The following is a 20,162-nucleotide window of genomic DNA, read 5'->3' as shown; positions in this document are numbered from 1 at the left end:
GCTACTGGGTTTTCCTGCACAGGTCCCAAATATCTGAGCTTCACTGTAATTATATAGCATACAGAACGGTACAGAATAAGACAAGAAAACGCAACATCGTGCAAATAGATTTTTTAAAATTTTTATTTCTTTTCTAAAAAAAGGGAGCATACATAATGAACTTTTCCCCTTTCCCTGTCAATCTTACTTAAAAATCATTGCCTTATTTCTTATCATACCTGATGTAATAACAGAGCTGGGGGGAAAAAAAAAAAAAAATGTAGCCTTCTGAGTTTGTTTTACCAAAGCAGGGCATCATCGATGATTATATAGGAACAGCATCCTTAATATTCATCCACAGTGCTAGGTAAACTTACTGTACATGCCATAAAGAAGTTTATTTTGAGATTTCTTGCTGCTGTTACAGGTGCCAGTTAGGAGAGATTTACATTGAAAGGAAACTGAAAAGCCTGTTCTACACTTCATAACAGAAGCCTGCTTACATTTAAAAGGCAGTTTGCCTTACTAGGGCTATTTCCCACACACATTTAAATAAAGTACTTAAAATTGTTTATCCAGATCTCATACATGTCCCCTTTGCTTCCCTGAAACGTTGAGGAAAAACTATTCCTACTCATAAACATATTAAAAAAATATTTTTATTCTCTAGTCCTAGACCTAACTTGTCAAAGTTAGGTTTTAATGCACGATTCACCTAATCTTGCCTATGAGGAACTGTTTTCAGAATTGAGTAAAAGGAACTTTCATTACTTTAAATATAAGTCTAGCTGTTCAAAAGGCAATGTACATTCACCTTTCAAGGTGAATTATCTTTGAGTATATATGCACCTGTGTGCATATATTCATTCTTGACAGCAAAAAATATTTTTGAAGGAGTCCCATCAGTAATCGGTGGCATTAGAGTAAACTATATATATTCCAGATTTGGAGCTTATGCATCTGAAAGTCTTAAAAGATACTTACCAGCTACTTCTAGAGGCCTCCCAATACGACATAGCTATTATCCAACTGCTGATCTTGAGACATGTAGGGCAGTCAGAAGAGTAAGTAAACAAAGAGAATTTTGCAGAAAGCTGCTCAAGCATAGACAAACATAACTAATTGCCCATGTTCTTTGGCTCCTTGGTAAAGCAGACTGTAGAAGCCCTCCTAGCTCTGTGGCAGCTCTTAGCAAAGCATCTGAAGTGCCCTTAATTGTTTGTGTTCTTAATGCAGAGCCTCTTGAATACATTCATTTTTAATAGAGGACTTGAGTGTGGGGACCATCAAAGAATGACAAAACTACATCATTGACTGGTTCTTGCTGTTGTAATGATTGTCTTTTGATTTATTTGCAAATGACAAGCTTGTCAGACCCCTGACTGAAGTGCTACCCTCCTTTCTGAAGTATCATTAAAAATTAACATGAAGGAATTCAGCTGCATTTTGTAAAATTAAGTTGAGCCGACAGATTTTTTTTTTCTTCACTCATGTATTTTTTTTGCCTCTGCTCCATCTAATTAAGGACTTAAATGTTTTGACCTAACCATTGCCAAACTCAAGTGTTTGTACTTAAGTTTGTCTCTTGCTAAAGTGAATTCTTAACATAATGACAAAGAACAAAGCAGCCAGACTGGATACTAAATATAATACCCATTTAAATAGGTCATTTTACTAAGCAGTTAAGAAAAAGCTTTTATATATGTATTTTTTTTTCCTTCTGCATTGTTAAAAAAAAAGTATTCAAGTGTTTTCCTCTACAGTTGTCTGTTCCAGATCATTTTGCATTTCCACAGCCTGTACTTTCCAAAGCACCGTGTAAGATATCATACTTAAATCAACATGATTTCTTAAACGGCTACAGATTTTTGCACTGGAATGAAAAGAAGGAAGTATAATACAAGTATCCAAACTCTGAACTGTATTTCACACCACACCTAACACCCATGTGTATTTTATCACTAATGCTGGAAGCCTCAGCCTACTGAAGCCACCATTCTCACTTCTGAGTGAAAAATGCAACCTTCCTCTGAGGCGAATTAGTTAATCACCTTTCAGCTTCAGAGGTTGCAACAATAATAATTCTGGGTTTGCTCCAATCCTTGCCTACCATATATTTCCCAGTAGTGACTGTAGCTATAACATAAATGGTGATCTAAAGCAAAAATTAAATGTTACAACATGTTATTTTTAACGATCAGTTGTATTGTGACAACTGCTCTATTATTAGTGCTGAGACTCCTCAAAGCTACCTCTCAAAAAAATTGTCAACTAAAAATGTCCACTGTATGTCAGAAACTTGTTATTCTTTCTTGCAAACTACACAGTATATCACAGTATTTTATACTACATTTTCTATATCACAGTATTTGAAAGCACTCTATCGACACTTTAAGGAGAGGCTTATATATTCTCATTAATGAAATTTTTATTTACTTTTGCTATTTCAACACAATTTTGAGAATCACATTTGTCATTAAATTGGAAAGAATACGGATTAGTAACAACACGATTAAAAGCAAAGCAAGAAAACGCAAAGTTCTGATGGTAACCAAAAAAAGCATGTCCTAATCCATTCCTTAAAAGCAAAAATCAGAGAATCAGCCTTTAATGCACAGAGAAGAATATACTGTCAAATCACATTCACAAAAGCTTTAGAAGGTAATTCTGAACTACTCTGCCTCCACTTACGCTTTCAACACGTAGAAAGCCAAGTACAACACTGAACTCCTGGAAGAACAAAATGGACTTCCTGCCATTTACAGCATGTAACACAGTAATCCACTAGGGAGTAAAGGTCAATGTTGCACTCTGGGTCATTACTGAATCATTTGAGATTATCGGTGGTGGGGATGAGAAGAAAATCGAAGGCTATGAGAATGCTGCAAATGGCTTGACCTCAGACCAATTTTCATCTCCATCTGTCTAACAGACATGTGGATAAAAGCCCTCTTTATGGGACATGCTTGACCATTTTTTTAATCCCTGTTGCAAGCCAGAAACCAGTTAAATACTACATTTCAAAAGTTCGTGGGTAAGAAGCTGCATGTGTATATTTTAGTCTTGAGCTAAAGTTTAGTGCCCATTTAGCATTTGGATTTTCCTAGCAGAATCGCTGAAGCAAGCACTAGACTTAAACAATGTAGCCTTAATTCTTTTTGTGATTGAGATATTTGAAGACAACAAAAAGCACACATATTCACAGAGCAATTACATAAAAGAAACATTTCACTGTGCTTAGCTCTCTGCATGCTTTGTTAGAACTTTGCTGCAGAAAGACTCGAGCACTTCCAAAAATTTGTTACTGAAAATTCAGGGGCTGAGGGGATGTTGGAGGCATAATTAAATCTCAAATATTCAAAAGCTTCAAGTGATTAAGGCTAGCATTCTGTGAACTTTGCTGTTCATGAGTTACTGAATCCATGTTGAGCACTGAGATATGCATATATTATTTAATGCCATTTTATTTAGAACTAATACACTACACAATCTGTTTTGGCAATGGCTGCAAAAGGAAAAAAAAATAAAGGCAACACGCCATTTAAAAGTTTAGGCCCCCATAGTATATCAATGTCAAACAACAGCGTGTCAAGCTAAGATTCAATTCAGGTAAGTGCCACTGCCAAATTTTCTTGTTCCCAGACGTGCTTTAAGATTATTTTATTGCTTAAAATTTAATTTGTTCCAACTCGCATCTCCATGACAACGTTGGCTAACCCTGCAAATCATTTGGGTAATTGGATATCTTATCTTTCTATTGCTCTCAAATCGAATGATTCTGCTAGAACTGCAGCAGCCAATCAAATTTACAGGCCTCCTGAGTAATAGACTCGCACTAGTAGCCACATTCATCTCCCCTTTACCGCCGTATTAACCACCCTGCAACAAACTGTGGAAGCTGGCCTTCAAACTCTATTTTAAATTATAAACACTGTCATTACTAATATTCTCACCAATAGGAGGGGGTGGGAAGGTTTATTCTCAACAGATACTTGAAATTCAATCTGACAAGCGGCAATGGGTAGCGCTCATTTCAGCGACAGGAACAATCTCTGTATTTTGGGCGTAAGCTGTCAGTTTAACATGACATATCATTAACAAATACAGGTTTCCCTCTGCCCCACATTTGTGCTACTCATTTTAATTGCGAGATCAGCCACCCACAAGATGATGATATTAAAACCCCAGAAGACTGGCATGAAAAATCTTTAGCTAGGAAAAAACCAAAACATCACCATATTGCAAGTGGGAGTGGGGAGAGGAAGAAGTAACAGAAATATTAACAGAATAAAAACTCAAAATGATAAAGCCACAGAACACTAGATAGTTCCCAAAGTAAAATTAGCATAATTTTTTTTTAATTCAGTACCTCAGCTACATTTATCTGAATCCTCTTAGATGTCAGTTTAAATTACAGAGAGGTCATGATAATTTAAACATAAGTTACATATGATGCACAAGTCAACAGCTACACTTGCCAAACATCTACTACAGGTTTGGACTTCGTTCAACTGTAAAGTGAAGTGACTGGATATATTTCAGATGTCTAATTTCAATGCTTTCTGTAATAATAGAGAGACGCTGCTGTGTAGCTCTCAATGAACCACTGTACACAACTGCCCATCCCATTTGCAGCTGTAAATCCTGTTGAACCAAAGCCAACTGGCAACAAAGAAGCTGTTGTCAGGATGTTAAAGTGCTCCTTTCTCACATCTCCACTATGTCAAGACTCTTCTTAAACTTGACTAAACAGGACAGTTATCACATTTCTCCTTTAATCCAACCTTAGCCCATCTTGCTCAAGCACTCACAGCTACAAAAGGTGTGTTTATCCAAATTTTAGTTCCACAGCTTAGTTTCCATGCCTAAGCTAACTTTCAATACACACAGAATTATTTAAATCTTTAAGTGAGCACACAGCTTTATTTTACTTTCAAGTTGTTTTCCTGCACATGCAGTTCCCACTTTCATTTAGATTCCATGAGATGCTGACTCCCATCCAGAAGAGAAGGTCTTGCTACCTTTGCTTCCAAGGCCACACTTTCTTCAAACCATGCTGGAGACATTTGGACTTGCCCAACATCTCAACTGACTAGTCAAGCAGAAATATTACTGCACAAGGAGGAAAAGGGCCAGTTTAGCAGACCACTACATCCATGAGTTAAACAGGCTCACAGGAGGCATCCATCAGGTAGCAGAGCAGCCCAAAGTATGAGGAGAACAGAGTTGGCAGCAGAGGTTTTGGGGGGGAACAGTACGCTATTGGATGAGCTCCTCTTCCCAGAGGACTTTGCATTATTACCCTTAAGGACATCAAGAATCTAATTTACTCTGGACAACTGAGCAACACTAGATACAAGAACAAGGGGGAGGCAAAAAGAAGAGAAACAGAAAGGAGACACAGAAAAGCAGTCTATTGGTAACTGCTACACCCCTATCAGAAAAGAGCCCTTTTGGCTTTTCTTTTAGCTTAGGGCATTATTTTAAAACTAACTTCTATTTTGCTGTCACTTCCATAATCCACATCTGAATTTCTGCATACATCCTTACAGCACTTGCCACACTGAGCCACTTTACTGGGATAGCAATAGAAAGTCAGAGCTCTTCCTTGGCTGCAGAAGTACCTAGAATCATACAGCTTCTAAAAATTAGAGCATAACGTTCCTGAAACTAAGCATGTATGTTTACAGCCTGCAAGTCAATAACAAAACTCCCAGTCAGGACTCAGTCCTTATCACCATTCAAGTAAGAATATACTACTATAATCTGGACTTGACTAGAGCCATAAGCATGCCACCTGACAACAAACAGGACACATCAAGACATGGGCCTGAAATATAGGGAAAAAATTCAACATGCTACATCCACCAGGAATTTAGAAATAGCTACCAAATTAAACTGACCACGTAAGTCACATGCATTTTCGTATTTTAAATGTAATTTCACCATGTTGCAATACTTCGTATATTCACAGTTCAGTTTCAAAAATATGTGAAGTCAGAGATAAAATTTAAGGCCTTAAAAAGGGGTTCATATCAATGCTTCAGGTGCCATCAAGTGATTCACCAATGAATAACAAGAAGATTGACAACTCTTTCGTTAGCAACTAGCAGAATTATCCACCACACAGGATTTGGAAGGAAGGTGAAACTAATGGAGATTTTCACTACATGGGAAAAAGGTATGTAAATCTTTCAGCAAAACCTTGGGAACACGTCAGTAAGTTTCTTCTCCATTTTATTATTTTTTATTTATATTCTGTTGCTCACAGAAAAGAAAGAACTAGTAAAGATGCCATCAAGATTACATTTTAATAGAGAAGAACTGATTGAAACCGTCTGGCTAGAAACTGATTTGGTTGAGAGTGATAATCATTACAGAGTTTACAATCATCGGGACAGGAAGGAAGAATGAAAAAACCAGTAAGGCTTCAGGAAAGCACATGCCATCTTGGAAGATCAGCTTTATACATCCTGTTACTGAGAGGGGAGATAAGATGGCATTACGAAGAGCTGAGATTTTTCTTTATGAAACAGTATTAAGGACATGGATGACAGTTAATACACCTGAGAATGGAAGAAGGGACTGAGGAAAAAGGGCAGGGATGGAATTGTGCCGTAAGACTGAATTCCAAATTCTTACCTGACCTTCATACAAACAAGAAACTAGGTCAGGTGAGGCAGTATGAACATAGCACAAACATGTATTTTTGTAACTATGTGCCGCTAGTAAAGCAACAGCTAAAGCAAAAGCTAGTGCTCTACAGGTTAGAATAGTCAGAGAACAAAAAAAATGGTCTGATCCTCTCAATTAGAAAAGGAAAGATATAGGCAGGGGACACCAAGAAGGCCAAAAAGTCTGTACTTTTTTTTCATCTTTGTTAACTATACAAGAACCATTACCAACCACGTAATTAATATAAATTACTAGTTATATAAGGTCAACACTGCAGCTTAAACAGGAAAGGAACAGATCAAAGCGTTCCAAGTAAAACATCTTCAAATTGACTAGGCCTGATGAAATAAAAAGAGCACATTAGTGAAGACCGAGTAGCTAGTGGACACCTTGCAGAACCCGCAAATGCCAAGTGAATAGGAAACTATGAAAGGACAGTGCCTAACAGACAGAAAACAAAATATGAAGGAGCAAAGACACTCCTGCTTAATTACTGTTCCTTTAGCTTGGGGCACTAAAAAGCCTCTTACCCCTGAACATCTATGTGAAACAGGGATATAAATAACAACTCAGAGGTATTTTTCAGCAGTAAACAACATCAGAATTACACAGTGTTCAAAGAGGTAAAGTAATCATGGTTAAGAAAGGCAGAATTTGACCCTCATGACACTCTTAGGAGCAACACAAACAGAACAGCAAAGCTAAAACTTCACAGGAACAAACAGAAAACTGCTTGATGATTAAACTATGTATGAATACATCCTTCTCTTCTGCAAATTAAGGTTCGCAGGCATGATAGGCCCAGTATTTCGCAGTATTTCCTACTAACAAGCATGAAGATCTCTTCATTTGCCCTAATCCTTAATTTGCTGAGAGCTTCAAGCTGAGAAAGACAGAATATGCCAGAGAATAGCTTCAGAACTCACTTTGCAGTGAATGGAAAAACGGACTACAAAGGAAAAGGAAGGATAGGGATAAATAGGGATAAAGGACCATAGCATGCCTAGACAGAAACATAAAGGAAAAGGAAATAATGGGCCAGGAAGGAATCTCTCGGTCACAGCGGATCAGAAGTTGAACATAAGTCAATAGCATGCTGTTGCAAAAAAGGCTGCCACCACAGTAAGCCATATGCGAAGTAAACCTTCTATGCTACTCAGCACGGCATTTCCTCCCCTGGAGTACTATGCTTATTTCGGGCACTGTACTTCAGCTGGGCAACAACATTCAGAGAATGAACATTAGACTGTAGAGGTATAAAAAATACTTCTGGAAGGCAGGGGAATGATCTGCTCTCCCTGTCCACCGTGAAGAAAATGCATAATAAAGAGCTGAAGCCGCAACAGAAAAGACTGAGTCGTAACTGAAGAAGCACTTCAACAGCAAGGACATAAAAGCACTCTGCTACCTAGAGAGCCTGTGAGTTGCCACTACTGTTAAGTCTTTGCGAACAGATAGACAAGCATCCTATCAGGAATGACACTGGCAGAGCCAACCCTGCTAGGACACAGGCAGGCACTAGGTCCTTTCTAGTGCCATGATTCTACTGTTCACATTTCAGTTTAAAGAAACAACCTAAGAGCTTCCCATAGGTCTTGTTAATTAAAGATTCTGTGTTTGCTTAACTGGCAATTTACATCCATCATTGGAGGCCACAGACAGCTAGCTGTCTGCAAAGTAACAGCTGGAAGCCTTATAACCAGGTACAAAAATAGAAAATCAGAATGACCTTACACCCAAACTCACACATGAAGAACAGCAATAAATGGTTCAGCTTTTTTTTTTTTTTTAAGAAAAAAAAAACACACCAAACAAACAAAAGACTTTGTTGTAAACAGAAACTTTTGTGGCAACACTGCAAAAGAATGATCTTTCTATTAGTTTGGTCATCCCCCCCAAGAAAATGAGGGGTTTTCATCCCCTAGCCCCAGGGATTTAATTCAAACTTCTACATTTAAAAAAGCTGAGCTCATCATACCATGAAGCAGAGACCACAGCAACTTGGGGGGTTTAGAACACTTTAAAACAATTTCATAAAGAGGCAGATTTCCACAGATCATAAAACCCACACTGTTTCAGATGTCCTTTCCTTTTCTTGACCTAACAAAAGCAGGTTTCCTCACAGACTTAATACCTAATCCAGATGTAGCCGAACAAGCATAGCTATTCTTGCTCCCCATCTCCAAAACTGAAAGCTATCTTTTTGTTTTTGCTTGATAATCCATAGAAACCTTTAAAATGGCACAAATAAAGGCAGCAGTGCTTCGTTCTCTAAATCAATTTTATCCTCAGCCATCAACTAGATGTTCCAGCGCAGAGAAAGAACAGTCCTTCCTTTCTAATTCAAAAATCCATACTCCCATTGCCCTTGCAAACTGCTAAACAAGCAGTATCGGCAATTCACTTGTGTTCTGTAATATATTTACTGCAAATCCCAACGGCTTGCCTCCTAATGCAGTTTTCTATTGTGTCTGTTCTTGTCAATACACTGACTGGTCACCTTACAAGTAAGTTGCTTTGACTGACTGTTTACACAAACATCAAAAAGCTTCAAGAGGAATAAAAAAAAAAAAAGACTGAAGAGGAAAAAAAGAACACCCATGCTGCTGGGGGAGGGGGGCAAACAAAAAAACAAAAACAAACAACCCACCCTACACCAAAACACAAGTCAACCTCAGTTTTCTGCTTTGTTATCACGTAGCCAAAAAGGCTAGTTAGCTCTTCAGATCACCTGAGAAGTAAAAGATACTTTCAGATAAGCAGCCCTGACACTAAGCTAACCCAACACCCTTCAAAGAACTTTAATTTGTAATTTAATCATCTGCGCTATTTTGTTCACATGTCTGAAGAACATAAAGAAAAGGTGAGAGCAATTCAGCCAATCCCCAGTTAGATACTAGTCTTCTTTAACACTGTGCAATTTATCATTAGACACAGAATACTAATATCATTATAAAAAGTTCAGTGAAACCTACCACATTGATTAATTTCCTGAACTGCTTTGCCCATACTTGAAAGTACATTTTGTAACAACTAGGCTTGCTAACAACTAAAATAGTCCTCAACACTTACAAACTTAAAATACTACTACCCTATGAAAAAAAAAAAGCTATAAATCCTTTTTTATTCCAATTTCACTTAAACTTACTGTGATTATGGTTCCAAGGTAGGGAATTCAACTGGTTTCTATTTGTTTACATCTTGACAGGGAAACAGGGCAGGCTGGTTTTTTAAGTACCAAAAAAAAAAAAAAAGTGCATCACTAGGTCTTCTTTTAAAAGAGACAAGCTCAGGAAATAATTGATTTTTAAACCTAGTCAGATTTAAACTAGAGTTCAGTTAAGAATAAACTCAATTTCAGCAGGCTTTAATCTACTCTTCAATCATCTCCAGCACTATGCCATAAACAGGTCACTGGTGGAGTTTCACAGGGGCCTTTACTGCAATCTGGTTTATGAATATCTTTTCAGCAGTGCAGCCTGGAAAAGACAGCAAGCAGTGAGTAAGAAAGCTTGCTCCAGAAGAGATTTCACTCAAAGCAAAAGCAATGGCTGAGGAACTGCAAGGAGACCTTACAGGTCTAAGTGGGCAATTAAAAGAATTGTATATAAACAAAATTCACGCACACTGGGAGTGGACATCCCTAGCCTCAACGTAAAGTGATGGCTCCTGAGCTTACAATTATCATTCATGAGCAAGAACTCAAATGTGAAAGGTGACTCCAGCAGTTCAGCATTTCATGGCAGCCAAAAAAGAAAACCAGTATCGGGAACTTTAGTAAAGAAAAAAAAAATATCCAGAAAACAGAATTATGTTATAATAAAAATCTTTGGTTCACCAGCACCCTGAGAACTGCATGTAGTTCTATTCCCCTCATTTCAACAGCCTAAGTTAAAAATTAAAAAGGTTGAGGGAAAAGCAAGGAAGATGGTCAAAGAAAGCTACACAGCTGCATAGACTGGGACTGCCCAACCTGAAAAGAAGTCAACACAGACGGGTTACAAGAGAGACATTATATTTTGAGTGCATTGAAAAAAGCTGCTAGGCATCAACCACTTGTCTGGAGGGCCCATCAAATAAAGACAGTGGAAACCAGGTTCAAAGCAAACGAAGGTTAAGTTTTGTCATGCACCTGGGACAATCTCCTCCCTACAACAGCACAGCCAGGGTAGAAACACACTAGACAGCAGTTTTTGCAGAAGAGGGCACTAGTGTCCTGGAGGACAAGCTAAATACACATCAGCCCCACACGCTTGTGTTGATGAAGGCCACACCTCATGCTAGGATACAACAGTATGACTGTAACCAGCTGGATGATTAAAGTAAATTGTTCCCCTTTTTGTTCCCCTTGTTTGGCAAGAAGGAAGCTGTTGCTAAACTGGAGCAAGTCACTAAGTGACACCAGTCAGATGACCAGGGAACCAGAGCACACGATGTACCAGGAAGTTTGTTTCAAGAAGAGGAGGATTAGTGGGAGAGGAGATCTCTTTGCTGACAAATAGGTGGTTATGGAGAAGACTAAGCCTGACTCTTCTCAGAGGTGCACAGCAAAACAAGCAAAAGGCAGGTGATGGTCACCAGTGCAGAGACGCAAAGCCCCAGTTAGTGAAGGAAACAACTCTTCACAAAGAGGGTGGGTTGAATATTGTAAAGTCTTGCCCAGGGATATCACACAAGATTACCTCCACAAAATACGTCAGATGGAAATTTGATATATGCAAAAGCACAGGTTGCCAAGTTCAGGTTGAACATGAGAACAACTTGCAAGTACTTCAAAAGCCATGGCTACCAGTCATCATAAGGACTGATCCGTTAAACTAGCTGTTCTGACAAACACATGCTGAAAAATCAGGAATTCTCCATCAGCTGTTGTTTTTCCCCCCTTCTGAAAGGAACTACGTGAGCAACTACTATTGCTCAAATAGCTACATCCAGAGTCTAACTAAGAAGTGTTATGCAAAAGACAAAAACAGTAGTGTCTGACATAACTGCCAGTAGATATCCCTAAATCTTACTTCAAGTGGAAAGATAACCTCATCAGTTCTACTCAAAGCTGTTATCATTTTAAAATAACAGTACCGTGCTCTCTTCTGATAAGTGCCAGTTAACCTAAAGTTGTTTTTAAAGGCTTTTACTGTATGCCGATGGTGATCTACTATCAAACCTAGAAGATCCTATCTTCCATTTTGCATGAGAGACACAATGCAATCCTACTGCTTTGCTACAAACACTTAAGTGCTGTAGTAGGGTGGGAGGAAAGGCAATTCAAATGCTCAGCTTGATTTGGTATAACTAGCAAGAGGAGGAAGAGTTAAGCTTTTCTGTTGTGACAGAAGGTGTACTGCACATTCACAAAGCATCTTCCCTCTTACTCTTCTCCCTGCCCCCAAAAATACCAGGAAGCTTTTTTTTGTCCACTTGAGAGAATCCATGAAGTACATCAACAGATTTTGGCAACTTAATTCCAGCAATGAAAGAGAAACTTAACAACATAGCTGGTAGGCACGCATTTCCTCTCTCCCTCCACGGTTCTGCGAGGAACCTGAAATCTGGTAGACAAAGTCTAAAATGTGAGATGATTAGGCAGTATTTAACATACGTACAGTGTTTACACTATGACATACTTTAGGATTAAGCTGTATATGGAGTTGACATAATAGATGGTATCTGACAATATGGTTATCTAAAAGCTGCATAGAGACACATTTCACATAGAGCCCTGAATCTGTCAGATAATTTCTTAACAATAACACTGGTCTTGAGCTTGAATGTAGTTCAGGTCAAGAAAGTTGAGGTCATTACGCATCTTTCCTCTCCATTCAAACTGGCAACTCTAGTTGTGGTAGAAATGGCTGCACTGGTGAGACAACTGTACTCATTTAGAAACCCTATAGCTGTAGAATAAGTGCAATTTTTTTAAGTGCAAAAGATTACATCCCCATCAACCTTTACCATTTTCTCTTTTAAATAAAAACAGGTTTTGCATGTCTCATGTGGCAGTGCCAACTGTAAAATGCTCTTGAAACGTTCACTGCACACTGCGACAACCTTAAGGACTCATGAAGTTTTTCATTGCAATAATTAAAATGCAAGCAGGAAAAAAGAAAAAAATTAATTTACCTTTAAATCCCTTTCAATAGCACAACCATCCTACTCAGGAGCTGTAGAGAGCTGACTAAGCTCCTTAATTCTCTTCTATTTAACCCACACCTGAAGACTGATGTTCTAATGAGATATCAGTAGAAGATTCTGTCCTTTGCCATAGAGCATTAGAAATGATTCCCCAATACAGTCTAGGCTAAAACAGACATTTAGCTCTTGTACAATTGGTTAACATAATGCAGTTTGGGAGTTTGCATACTTTTCTGCATAAGGGAAGGTACCAAATGACAGATCTGCCTCCAGGCAGGTCACAGAGATCACAATAATCCACCCAAAGAAAAAGAAACCTAGCTGTCACCGTTAGGACAGCAGAAACCCACATGTTGTAGTAGTTTATATAGTCTGTCAGTTGGTTCAGCGGTGATGAATTTTTCTTTCTTTGGCTGCCTGCCACTGAACAAGGGCTAATCTTGCACCTAAACAATCTAGGCATTAAACGCACAGGAAGCCTTATCTTCTGACTTATGACAGAAGATGACAGACAAGAGCTGGTGAAAATAAAGAGGCACTGCCCTAATAGCAAAGGCCAGCAACCCTTTAAGTACAGTGTGATTTTTAACACCCAACCAACTCTACATCTTGGCACTAACAGCTGATGCATCTGCTTTGCCAGCGACGGATGTCACAGTGGGAAAAGTCTGACTTGGACAGTATAAACACAGAATAGAAACTTAAGACCACACAAAACGCCCTTATTCATTCTGTCTTCTTGACACATATGATAACGATATCTGAATCGAGTGCATCTATCCTAAACAAATCCTCAGGTGCTTGTTTCTGTTTCAGGTTTGCAAACTTAGTCAGTAACTATTCACCTTAAAATTATCTCTGAAAACAGTATCAGAGTCCACATACAACATCCTCTTAAGAGCTAACCTTTGAAATTTTTTAAAAAAATTCACACACAAAAAAAAAAAAAAAACAAGAAACCACAAGCTAGCCACAAATATGCTAGAAAGATTATTTCTTGACCACTGTTCAGCCAGCAGGTTGAAATGTAGCAGCAGTTCCTGGATTTAAGCACACAATTACGCAATTAAACACTGCAAAGTGCCAAAGCTAAAGTTGTGAAGGAAGCTTTAAAATGGCCATTTCTAGACGCAAATGCAACATATTCAAGTGGAAAGGTCTGCAGTACAGCTGTTTGTGTATGGAAAGTTCACCTCAATTAAGTCTGTTTATAGGAACATTCAAGTCCTGACTAACTTTTTTTTAGTCAAATTGTAATAGATTACCAAAAGAGAGAACTGCTGATGCAACTGTATCAGTACAAGAAATCAACCCTTTCACACGCAGGCAAACTGCAACTATTTCATTTTATGGAAGTGACTCTACCTTAACAGTGAGTTATGCACCGCACTGCATAAAGAAACACTGCTGCAGTGTCTTTTTTTTTTTTTTTTCTCCAATCAGCAGCCAAGCACTCTGAAGGGCTTCACACAGAGCGAGTGCAGTATCCACACAGGAGGCAGGCCTTAAAAACATTAAAGCTTGTTCAGCGGAAAGTTTCCCCATCACTGCATTTTTCAGTAACAAAGATGTTGTCAGAAATGACAATTTTTCGTGTCCCCTGATGATGCCTTGCTAGCATTTGGTTATAAGCCATAAAGCAGGAATAATTTCAGCCTGTCAGGAGTCTAGCTAATGCCCAGTTTCCCCCTAGAGAGAATTCCTGTCAAACGTAATGAGAGCTCCAAAGGCCCTCTCTACAACATAATGAGCACTTAGGCCACGCTGGTGATCAGCCAGCAAAAAGCATCAATTTGAGCCTGGCTACACCCTTGGGGCTAGACGTCACCAGTTTTAATAAGAATTATGATTACTATCTGCCAAAAGCCTCCTCAGAACTTATCGTTAGAGGTGGAAATTCAGAAGAATGTCATTGGTACGTTACAGGAAACAAAAAAAACCTAAGACCACCTACATACTGAACTGTAACACCATTTGGCATCCTCATTACAGGCATCTAAATCAAGAGTCTTTAACAAGAAGGTGTTACTTTTATCAGAAATTAGAATTACTTAACACATAAAAGCATAGTATCTGAGACTCATATCCACTGAAATGTACTTATGCCTTCAAAAAGCTTACTCTTTTCTTAACAGCATACACAGAGCAAGTGTGCTCTACCCTCCCCAGATAAAACCAACGTATGTATGTATAATGCTCCGTCATAAATCTTAAAAGCTTCCAAAGTATCACTGCCTACTGGGTATGTAATTATAGTTGCCATACATACAGAACATTAAACCCTTGCAATACACAGATGTTAAGGTCAAAGTGGAAACCTCAGTTCTGACACTCTTTAATCTTGTGGGCTTAATTGATTTTATCTAAACTTAATTCCTAGTACATTTACTGAAGTCACAGGTTCTCTTCAAAGATGTTCTGAAAACAACATCCACTTCACACCAAATGAGGTTCCTATACAGATGTTGGCTTCCTCACAGGTTACAGAGTGCCAAAAAGTTGTTTAGGAAAAATATAATCCCAGAAAGAAAGAAATCTCCAAATCACAAAGCCCAGAAAAAGTCACCTCACAGAAAAACTGACCTTCTAAAATGCAAGACAACTATCACAGCTACAGTGCAGAACCTAGCAAAACACTACTTCAGTTGTTCTGTCTACATATTCAGTGCATTATTTAAAAAAAAAAAAAAAAAAAGAGATTGTCATAATATTCTTCTTTTACCGGCATTTTGGATTCAAACAAGTGTACCTCTAAAAACCAAGAGAATACCTACCTAACCTTGCAGACAGAAAGTTACCACAGAATTATAATACCACCTTATCAAATATAGTATTTTTAGGGGAAAACAAGACAAAAATCAAAGAGTTCAGAGTTACAAAAGCAAAATTCAACTCTGCAATTCACTTGCTTAATGAAAGTCTTTGAATATACTGAAGATCCGAAGCCTGAACTAATCAATTTCTTCGCTGTGCCCTAGCAGGTCAGCCATGCTCTTTAATTTAATGAAACAAGAGTTTTAGATGAAATAGCACATACACATCACGAAAGAATTGTATTGTTGCACTTTGAAATGTGTCCAACTGTGCAACTTCATCTAATGATAATTTTTTTTAAGAGGCCATCGATTTCTGAAAGACTTATTGTACCAGCATCTTGATGAAAAAGTGAATGTCAGCATATCTACAGAATACTTACACCCTGCCATTAATGCTTTATTTGGCAGACAATGACTACTCAATTGAGGGTCCTCTGGGCTGAGCAATCATTTAGCTTTTCTTCTCTTATGAGGTCCTTAGTGTCTTGTTCCAGTTCAATACTCTTTTTATTCACCATTATAGTGGCCATAAGTGTGAATTTTATGGGAACTTGCAAACTCATAGTCATAACTAGAGCTTTCCAAGTCACTAATCTTTTCATACCTTTAAATGGCAAGGATTTGAGCAACTACTGCTACAAATATGCTACCGATGCATAAGACCAGTTCTACATAACAAGGCTCTACCACCAACAAAAGAAAACCACGTAAAGCACCAAATTGTATCTTTGAAACCACAGATACAAGAGACCTTTCCTATTTTTGCCAGTATCTTTCAGGACCAATACCAAGAAAGCCTTGTCGCTCAACCTAATCTATACCTCATTTGACAGCAGGTAGGCAAAGGTTTACTAATCACAGCTACAAATCAGCCTATTGATTCAGACACATGATACAGTCATCTGAACATAAACAGAACAGCTACATTTAAATGCACTAGACACAGTGCAGATTTTGTGGTTTAGAAAACAAGATGTCTTACCTGTTTGTGCATTTCAATGTTTAATCCATACGACATTTCATAATACTGCAAATAAAGGAGCACACGTTATTTTCTTATGCTGGCTTACGTTGCATTAGGAGGTATTTACTGAAATAGAGAAAAACCTAATATACTTACCATCACATAGTGCCTCTGCATTTCTGTCTTTTCGCTTGCCAGTTTCTCACATTCCAATTTAAGGCTACAAAATAGATCACACTTTAATGTAACAGTTATGTCATTCGTTTTGACATCCACCCACTTTACTTGTATTTTCACAGAAGCAGCTAATTAAAAAAAACAACTCGTAAACTAACACACAAACACAGAAAGACTTAATTCATACTTTAAATACAAAGGCTGAACTGGAAATTTAAAAGGTATTTCATGGGCGCTGTACGAGACCCAGACTGTCTCCAGAACCCAAACATATCCAATCTTCATGCTTTGATGAAGAGCTGCTACTAAGTGCTGCAACTTTCAAGCTATACCAGGAGCTGAATTTCTCCCAAAGTACTTCTCAGTAGTAAACTAGAGGTATTTCTTTGTATAGGGCATTTAGTAAATTACTGCCAAGTAACACCACTCATGTTTACAATTACAACTTGAATAAGTCTATAATTCTTAACCTTAAGTACTCTCTAACGTTATCTTGCCCACAGCTTGAAAATCAGTAACTTTTGATTATCATTTCCTAGAAAGTTTTCTGGTTTTGTTTTCATAAATTAAAAGCAGTTGCATTTGGTACTTGCATATCTCATCACTAACAAGACTGTAATTCTGACTAGTTTCACTGAGGGCAAATGCCTCAACATTCCCTTTGTTCTCTAGCATACTGATTTGATTTTTTTTAATGATACCAGTAAGCATCCAAAGGAACAGTTAGTGTGTAAGCCAGCATTTTTCACTTACAGCTCTGTTATCGAATGTTTATAGTTTACACAGCATTAATAAAGTAATAAATGGCTTAAACAAGTTAATGATTTTAGATAAGGCTATGACTACAGTGTCATAGGTAAGAAAGAGTAAACCTCATCAAAACCAAGCAGTTTCTAACTGTGAAACCTGTAAAGATTTTATTCCTATCCAGGTCTTGCAGGTGCACGCAAGGACAAAATTAAGAAGAGTAAGTGCCCCTTAACGCCCTGTGTATGCAAGAGCCCGTACTCTAAATCTCTGCAGGGACCTCAGCAGCGAGCGCAAACCCAACCAGAACGCCTGAAGGACAGCCCGGCAATCAGAAACGCATGCCACGGCTCCAGCAGGGTCACGTCAACTTTGTGTTAGCACTCCAGTACTTGTGTGCTTTAACAGTCCTTCTCGGCTCTTTAAGCACCGCACGTTAGCATTTTATTAATCTTTGCATTAACACCACACGCAAATGAGCAAACATGAGAATTAACCTCCTTAATACTCTGTGACACAGAATTAGCGCAGGTCTTCTCCCGATATACTTTAAAAAGTCTTCCACAGAAGGATCCCTAACAAATACTTTTGGTTTTGTTGTGGTTTTTTTTAAATTTTAATGCATACATGCACCGAACCGCTCCAGTTCCGACGCGAACACCCTTTCGCGGGTGCCGGGGCCGCCCATCGGGAGGAGAACCCGCACAGCGCAAGAGTGTCTCCTCCCAAGCCCCCCCGTCCTCCGGACACCCCCGTCCCGTCCCGCCGCCGACGGGGACCGGATCGGGACTCTCCGCGCCGCCGGTGCCGGGTCCCGCGGCGAGGCTCAGCCGCGACGCCGCACGCCACCGCCTGGACGCGCCCGTTCAGTGCAGTACCCCCCCTTCCCCCGCCGCGTCCCCTTCCGCACCCCGCCGGGGTCGGGGCAACGACCCCCGGACCCCGTGGTGTCCGGCCGGCGCTCACCTGTGGTACTGCGCCTGGAGGAACTGGAACTCCTCCTTGATGCGGTCCAGCGACTCCGGGATGGTGAATTTGAAAGGCTGGCCCGCAGCCTGGTGCGGGGTCTGGCGCGGCGGCAGCCGGCACGGGAGAGAGAGGCACGTTCAGACACGGCGCGGCGGCCCCGGGGGGAGGGATGGGGTGGGTGGGGGGAAGGGATGGGGCTAGTGGCGGCGCTGCCCGCCGCGGCCGGGCCGGAGGGATGGAAGGAAGCAGGGAGAGGGAAGGGAAAGAAGGGAGAGCCCGGCCCGCCCCGACCCCGGAGCGCCGCGCACTTGTTACCCACCTTCCCGTCCCTCATCTGCCGTGGGGGCGAGGCCGACGGCGCTCGGAGAGCCACTCCGGCCCCGACCCACCCGCTCCTTGCCGCCGCCGTCTACCCGAAAGCGGGGCGTGCCGGCTCCTCCCCGCCGACCCCCGCCGCCGGGGGCACGGCCGGTCCCGGCCCGGGCGCCGCGCTCGGCGGGGAGGGGGGCTCTGCCCGGCCCGACGGCGACCCCCTGCCGTCGTTCCCAAGGCACAGAAGTTGATGGCGAAACAAAAGGGGGTCGGGAGGAGGGGGCGCGTCCGTCTGTGTGTCCCCCCTTCCATCCCCGGCCCTGCCGCTCCTCCCAGGAGGGGACAAACTTAGGAAGGCACCCGCCCTCCCCCGCTTCAAGCCAGGCGTGGGGGGGATCCGGGGGTGCCACCGCCCGGGCCAGCACCCGCAGCCCCCGCCCCGCTCCCCGGGCGGCCCCCGCGCCCCCCACCCCCGCCGGGGGGCGGCCCCGGCCGTTACTTACGGGGTGCCGGCTCTGGGGGAACATGGCTCCGGCCGCGGCGGGGCTCCCTCGCAGCGCGGTTCTCCCGGCGAGCCACCCCCCGCCCTGCCCCGGCTTCACGCCCCGGAGAGCCGCGAGGGCAGGAGCGGCGACAGCCGGCGGCCGCGGGGCGAGGCGGCGCTCAGTGCCCCCGCCACGGGGACATCCTCCGTCCGCCGCGTCCTTTGTTGCTGCTGTTCCGGGGAGCGCTGGGGGTGCCCGGGGTGGGGCGGAGGGGTCGCGCTCCGGACGGTCACCGCCGCTCCGCGATCCTCCGGCGGGACGGGACCCGACGGGACCGGGGTGTCGGGGGGGTGGTGGGGGTGGCTGCGGCCGCTCCGCCGCTCTGCGGGAGCGAACGATTCCCCCTTTCTCGGGCTCGCAAGTTGCCGATGTGACTGTAAGGCCGGAAAGCCCCAGACAGCGGCGGTGACTTCTCTCCCTACTTCTTGCCTCTTTTTGCCAAGAGCGGGGAGGGGGGGAAGAAAAATCCAGCCGGAGGAAGTGGGACGCGGTGTCCGTCTGTCCGTCAGCGGCGGGACCGTCGCAAGCCGGCGGGGAGCGAGAAAGTCTCCGTGGAGGGCCGCGCTGCTCCCAGGCGTCGGCGGAGGGACCAGGTCATCGGAGCGATGGAGAAGACGGGAGGAAGGCGGGAGGAGGAGGAGGAAGGGGGCGGGGGGGGCTCTGCACCGCCGGCCCCAGTGGGAGCAGCTCCGGTAGCACAAGCACGGAAGGCCGGAGGGCAGAGCGGGGCGGGGGTGGGGGAACCACACAGGCGGCAGAGACTCCCCCGTTCGTTGCGGAGAGGTTCCCCGGGACAAAAGAAGAACAAAACTCCTCAAAAACGCCCGCTGGCCCGATCGGCCCCGT

General features: G+C 41.8%; 1 protein-coding gene across 5 annotated transcripts in view; it reads right to left on the bottom strand.

Moving 5' to 3' along the window:
- Positions 1-19,892, bottom strand: part of TLE1 (TLE family member 1, transcriptional corepressor) — a 78,380-nt gene extending 58,488 nt beyond the window's left edge. For 3 of the 5 annotated variants that reach the window (XM_063319488.1, XM_063319485.1, XM_063319486.1), the window contains exons 1-4: positions 19,275-19,439; positions 18,457-18,557; positions 16,723-16,786; positions 16,585-16,629 (exon numbers count right to left, since the gene is read on the bottom strand). In XM_063319488.1, coding sequence (XP_063175558.1) covers positions 16,585-16,629; positions 16,723-16,786; positions 18,457-18,557; positions 19,275-19,298 — 234 coding nt within the window. In that variant the 5' untranslated portion in view covers positions 19,299-19,439. Of the gene's footprint in view, positions 1-16,584; positions 16,630-16,722; positions 16,787-18,456; positions 18,558-18,778; positions 18,996-19,274 lie in introns of those variants that run through there. The other 2 variants (XM_063319483.1, XM_063319484.1) reach the window with 2 other exon arrangements.
- Positions 19,893-20,162: the final 270 nt, after the last annotated feature.

This window comes from Chroicocephalus ridibundus, chromosome Z (genome assembly GCF_963924245.1).
Source record: "Chroicocephalus ridibundus chromosome Z, bChrRid1.1, whole genome shotgun sequence".
NCBI classification, from domain to species: domain Eukaryota; kingdom Metazoa; phylum Chordata; class Aves; order Charadriiformes; family Laridae; genus Chroicocephalus; species Chroicocephalus ridibundus.
The sequence above is the reverse complement of the archived record's forward strand: the minus strand, read 5'-3'. Positions and strand labels throughout refer to the sequence as shown.